At 50.1% G+C, this 6,000-nt stretch overlaps 1 protein-coding gene across 19 annotated transcripts in view; it reads right to left on the reverse strand.

Annotated features, from left to right (window-relative positions):
- The window catches only part of SYNCRIP (synaptotagmin binding cytoplasmic RNA interacting protein), a 33,247-nt gene extending 27,515 nt beyond the window's left edge, over nucleotides 1-5,732 (reverse strand). For 7 of the 19 annotated variants that reach the window (XM_063618986.1, XM_063618997.1, XM_063618995.1 and 4 more), the window contains exons 1-4: nucleotides 4,450-4,640; nucleotides 2,943-3,102; nucleotides 2,098-2,216; nucleotides 1,872-1,979 (exon numbers count right to left, since the gene is read on the reverse strand). In XM_063618986.1, coding sequence (XP_063475056.1) covers nucleotides 1,872-1,979; nucleotides 2,098-2,216; nucleotides 2,943-3,090 — 375 coding nt within the window. In that variant the 5' untranslated portion in view covers nucleotides 3,091-3,102; nucleotides 4,450-4,640. Of the gene's footprint in view, nucleotides 1-1,871; nucleotides 1,980-2,097; nucleotides 2,217-2,942; nucleotides 3,103-4,449; nucleotides 4,677-5,405 lie in introns of those variants that run through there. The other 12 variants (XM_063618994.1, XM_055257825.2, XM_063618961.1 and 9 more) reach the window with 8 other exon arrangements.
- Between the last annotated feature and the right edge of the window lie 268 nt (nucleotides 5,733-6,000).

A 6,000-nucleotide genomic window follows, 5' to 3' on the forward strand; every position in this document is an offset into this window, starting at 1 on the left:
GCACCACTGCACTCCAGCCTGGGCGACAGAGCAAGACTCCATCTCAAAAAAAAAAAAAAAAAGTATACTCCTCCGTTATCTGAAGGAAAAAGTCAAGAATTACTCCCCTTTTCCACTGTCTCAACCACAAAGCACAAAAGTGGTTTTCTAAACAAAACCAATTTTATTAGCTAGTACATTCTGAAATAAAAACAGACTAACCCTAGCTATCTGACAAAATTTATCAAAATGCATAATCTAGGGTCACCTCAGTCTCTGAAAATTACTGGACAGATTTTTAACATTTTCTACTCAAAGGACACTAACTGTTTATGAAAAATACTGTAATTAACAAAAACATTCATAAACTTGCTCACATCTATGACTGTAACATAAACTAAATGAGTAATAGCTCATCTTTCCATTTTCTCGCATGTAATCCCTGTGCTATAAGTGAATTTTTTAACCTTAATAGTTAAGACCCAAATAACACTTTCTGTCAATCCATAAAACCAAAAAGGAAAAACTTATTCCCTCTGTCAAACTTCCTCTAAAAATGTCTCTATGCCTTCTTACCACAACTTAGGTCTCATTAAAAATTTAAGAGGCCAGGCGTGGTGGCTCACACCTGTGATCTCAGGACTTTGGGAGGCCAAGGTGGGTGGGTCACGAGGTCAAGAGATTGAGACCATCCTGGCCAACATGGTGAAACCTCATCTCTGCTAAAAATACAAAAATTAGCTGGGCCTGGTGACGCCCACCTGTAGTCCCAGCTACTCGGGAGACTGAGGCAGAATTGCTTGAACCTGCGAGGTGGAGGTTGCAGTGAGCCAAGATCACGCCACTGCACTCCAGCCTGGGTGACAGAGTAAGACTGTCTCCCAAAAAAAAAAAAAAAAAAAAAAAAAATTAAGCCACCCCCTTGCAAAAAAAACTGAAAGCTGAAAGTCACAAACTAAAGTTTAAAAATTTTAGTTCTAGCTCACAAATGCAGACTTAATTACAACTGAATTACAATGAAGACAACTATGTGCCACTTTTATGGAAAAACTAGATTTACAGATCAAACTCAATTTACTCACAGCTAGATCTGTGAAAGCCTCCAATTCATGGCTGTCTTAAACAGCTAACTCTATATACCAACCTTTTCCATATTCTAGGCTTTCCCTGTTTCCACACCATTACAACAATGCTCAAGGCCTATACCCTTAACTGATTTTCTTAAACCACACGCTTGGCTCAAGAGCACTGGCACACTACAAAGCACACCAGGTTAAAAAGTAATACGATCACCACATTGTCTATAAATTAGAAAACTCACCAATATAAATATCAAAACCGAGCTGAATTTGAAGCCATTCACTATGATTTTAAACCAAAAAAAAAGCCTTCCCCTCCTAGCCTCAGTTTCTCATTTACATACCCACACTAAATCTTATTGTTAAAGCTGCTTTGAAAAATAATCTAATAATCCATACTGATGGAAGTGGAGGGCAGCAGGGTTAACATTCTAAATTCATTGGGGTTTGAGACTCCTAAAAAAAAACAGTTGCCAAATGTACATTCTCCATCAGTATTCAACTGTCAGTAAGCTGGCTTTGCAGCTTTTCAAAAAATATTCTAGAGGTATCATGGGTGTATTTCTTTTATATTGGGACTACCAATAGAAGAGATTTAAACATCAGTAGCTGGATAACATGATAAACTTCACAGTAAATTGCTTTAGAAACAAATAGTTAAAAGAAACTAAAAAAAAAAAAACAGGAATTAGGAAAGATTTATGAATTATCTCAACATCTAACATACATCCATTTCACACCCAAGGAATATTTACCAAAATTAGGAAACAGTTAAAATGACTTTAAAACTAAAGGGAGTATAGAAAGACATACCTTAATTTTTGCCTCATCTGGTCCTTTACTAGAATCTGCTACTTTGGTCCCTTGTTTTTCTCTCTGCCTATAAGTCTTCATGACTCCACATAAAAAGGCACTTTTGTTCTGCAAAAAAGTTCCATTAATATTTAACAATAACCATATCTGAGTCTAATAAAATTTAGCAGATAGTATCGAAACTACTCAAATTTTTTAATTCTTTTCACATTGACATTAACATTACCTGAACATGAGAGAGATCACTGTCTTTAAACTGTTGAAGAACTGCCAATGCACCGTCTTCATTGAATTCTTTTAAAGCTTCAATAGCTCTTTCATCTAAATCACTATGTGCAACTAGCCCTGGAAAAAATAAAAGTTATCAGCTTTTAATATTTTTAGAAAAGATATTTTAGAGAAAACTATGTTGGCAATACAGGTATATGTGTGCCTTTACAATTCTTCTACTCCCCTTATCTGTATCTGAAAAAAAAAAACACACACTTCAGCCACTCTGAACTGAATCCTGAACTAAATAGGCCCTACCAAGCACACTTACAATAATGAGCTAACTTCTTTTACATCTTTTATCTCCGAAGTCTGATAGCTCTGAACACTATGGTATTTTTACAGTATACAGACTTACGAATCGTAAAATCAACCAACAAAGTACCAAGCATGACAACTAAACCTCTACTCAATTTCAAATACCACCAGAAAAAGTTAACAGCCGCACCAAAAAGACAAGAAAACAAGTCTACAGTTACCAAGTTATTTAAGAAGAATCCTACTATAAAAATACTCAAAAAAGTCACATGGCCTGTTCCCAACATTTAGCAGCTGTTGCTACTATCATATACTTATCCATCAAGCCAGCATGCAAGCCAGCCTTTAGCTCCTAACCTTCTCTTCTACCCTCCCTCTATACATCTTAACCTCTACTTCAAACTTAAATTAACCAACTATCACAACAAGCAAAACTCCAGTTCCCACACTTATTGGAAACCACAAAAAGTTGCTATTTTAGCTCAAAGCCAGAAATCCAATAGAAAAATTTCATAATGTAATTTTGCAAGTGTTAGTTCTTACCTGCAACGTAAATTTCATCTAGTTTTTCAGCAACTTTCTGTGGTAAACCAGCATCAAGCAATGTCTGAAAATTTTCTGAATGGATAACTGCAGAAGTAGTATCCATGGGCTCTTCAGTACCATTTCCATTAACATGTTCTGTAGCCATGTTTCCAGAGATCTGTTCAAACGCAATAAGCAAAATTAAACTAGGATCTTCAAAAAGAATATAGGACAATATGAGAGCCCCATCTTTACTTTCTCTACCATTTACTACACCAGCTAGCCTGCGCCTCCCTTTAAAAAAGCCTTACAGTCACATATCGCCTGCCAAGCCAGATTTGGAGCACAGGGCACAGAAGGACCGATTCACTATATTCTTCCTGAGCACCACCCCTGACTCACCTGCTAACACTCCCTAGGAAAAACCATTATTACAAATACAGCCCAATCAGCACGGGTACAAGCCAGCGTGCCACATGCAGCTGTGCCCGTTCGGAAAATGAGGTGTGTGTGGAGAAAGCAAAACTGGGCTCCTCTCTCTCAAAGATAAACCCCCAAAGTGCGCGCTTTTCCCGCCTGCCGCTTATAGATCGGTAACAACAGCCAGCGAAGAACAAAGCGCTCATACAAGCCACCTTCCCACCACCCAATTTCTCCACCCTTTAACCCCGCACCCCAAAGCCCGCCCCTGACTCCGCACCCAGAGCGGCAGTCTCACCACTGCGGCCGCCAGGAGCCCATTAGAAACACGTGCTCTGCGCCTTCCAATGTCCTACAACTTCCTTCAACGGAAACCCAACGAATCCCAAACCAAGACGACCATCACTGGTTCCCAACATCAACCCGAAGCCGCGGTCGGAGACCCCAGAAACCTGCAGCAGCACAATCTCGCCCCTCAACACCGAGGCAGCGGCGGCGCCAGGCCACAGGCTCTCCCCGCCCCCCAGCGCCGCCGTCTCCGCCGTGACACATGGCTCTCCGCCCCGGGCGCTCCCCCGGCGCCGACGACCCCAGGCCGCCCGCCCGGCCGAGACGTGACCGGTGGCGCGCGGTGCAGGTACCCACCCCTTACCGCTCCGAGCAGTGACTGCGGCGCCGGGCCGGCAACCCAGCAGCGTGAGAGCGTTCCGCGAACAGCCCAACGCCCGCGGGACCATGAGCACCGCCCAAGCTCGCCGCACGGCTGCAGGACCGGACCCACTCCTCTCCGCCCACTCCCGCGCCGCGGCGACCGCCACGACAGCACCAACTCTGAAGCCGCTCGCGGTCCGTGCGGGCCACGGGACCATGGAGGCGCCTCCTACCAGAGCGCCGCAGACAAAGCCCGAACGCCAGCAGCACATGGAGAGGAGGAAGTGGCGGCGCGGGCCGCGGCCTACTCCCAGGCAGCCCCAGTCAACGTGCTCTTCTCCCCCTTGGAATCCATTTTCCAGAAAAGCCGGTTTCTACCCGCGCCACCCTCCCCCAGCTCACTCCACAATGTCATGGAGCTCCCCTCCCAGACCCAGGTTCTGGCGGTCGTTACCTCCCCGTTGGGCTGAGGCGGAGGAATCCTTTCAGATGGTATCGGGTTGCGGGAAACGCGTGCTCGCTGCTCCCTGTGTCCGGCGCGAGTGGAGCTGTTGTAAAATGGCGGCCGAAGCTCACGCCGCTGGCAGCAAACCCGATCCAGTTCCACTCGCCTCCGAGCGCGCTCCCGGTGCGCGCGCGCGCGCGCCCCCGCGTGACCCCCCCTTCCCTTCCCTCCCCTCCCCTCCCTCGCGCGTCCGCTTCACTCACTCACTCCCTCAGCCCCTGCCCTCCTCCAGCTCCTCCTTCTCCCCCTACCACCACCACCACCACTAGCCTCTGTCCGCCTTCTCTCGGCCTTTCTTATTCCCGCCCCCCGCTCCTTTACCCCACTGCTCCCACTCCCCTCTGCGGTCGCTCGGGCACGAGTGGCCGCCTTTCCCCTTCTGGCTCGCACGCTCCCTCACTCCCTCCCTCGCTTGCTCTCACTCTCGGCCCTGTCCCCCAGTCCCTGCCGAGTCGGCTCCTCTCTTTCTCTCTCCCGCGCTGACGTGACAACGTAGCCTACGCCTCGGGACGCGCGCCCGCGGGCTCCGCCCCCACGCCGCGCCGCCTTCCCCGCTCCTCACCCCTTGGGTTGGGGTGGGGGAGGCACAAGGCCCCGCCCTTCCGCTCCGGCGGCGGCGGCGGCGGAGGGGCCGAGACTGAATGAAAGGCCCGCCCCTTCCCCTCCCGACACTCCCCCTCCCTCTGCCCTCCAGGCGGGGCGGGCCGGCTCAGCGTGTCCCACTCGTTCTCCTTTGTCAGGAGACTGGCATCTCCCCACCCCGCCCCACCCCACCCCCACCGCGACACCACGCGCACGCCACCCCCACCGAGCTCCCGCCCGCCCCATCCCTGCCCGGTCCGGGGCTGGCGGGGCAGAGTGCTGTGGGCGCTGAGTGAGACTGCTGCTTTCCGGAGGGCACCCACCGGTCTGTGCGCGCCCGGCCCCCGCCCCCGGCTCCGCGGCCGCGTAGCCGTTCCAGGCGGTGTCCACGCCGCTGCCACCGCCCCGCGCTCTCCTTCTCGGGAAGCTGCAGGCGCACGTGTCCCCCGGGGCGGGGCGAGGCAGACAATGGGGCCGCGGGGGAGGGGAGCGGCGCGGAGACCCGCGGACCTTTGGTCCGCCGGACCGGCGGTAGTTGAGTGCGAGAGTCGACCCTGGAGACTCGGTCTCCCCAGCTGGACAATGGGCCCCCAGTCGCAGCCGCGCGGCTCCGCTTTCACGGGAACCGTCGGCGAAGGGAGGGGCGCCCCAGGCTTGGACGAGAAAACCCCGGCTGCTTTTGAAGGGGGAACGGGGCTGGCTCCAGTGGAGCGAGGAGCGGCTCCCGCCTTGGGATGACACGAAGGCCAGATTTGGAAGCGAAACCGCCCGGTGGTGAAGGGTTGTGCAATACTCCGTTTCGGTCCCTGGCCTTTTAAGCAGTTAAGGGCTTCCTCCTGGCACAGTTTGAGCAACTTGAAACAGCACAAAGCTGCGTGGTTAGAACAACTTTGAGAAAAATGTCTCTTTTTAAAAACC

This window comes from Symphalangus syndactylus, chromosome 2 (genome assembly GCF_028878055.3).
Source record: "Symphalangus syndactylus isolate Jambi chromosome 2, NHGRI_mSymSyn1-v2.1_pri, whole genome shotgun sequence".
NCBI classification, from domain to species: domain Eukaryota; kingdom Metazoa; phylum Chordata; class Mammalia; order Primates; family Hylobatidae; genus Symphalangus; species Symphalangus syndactylus.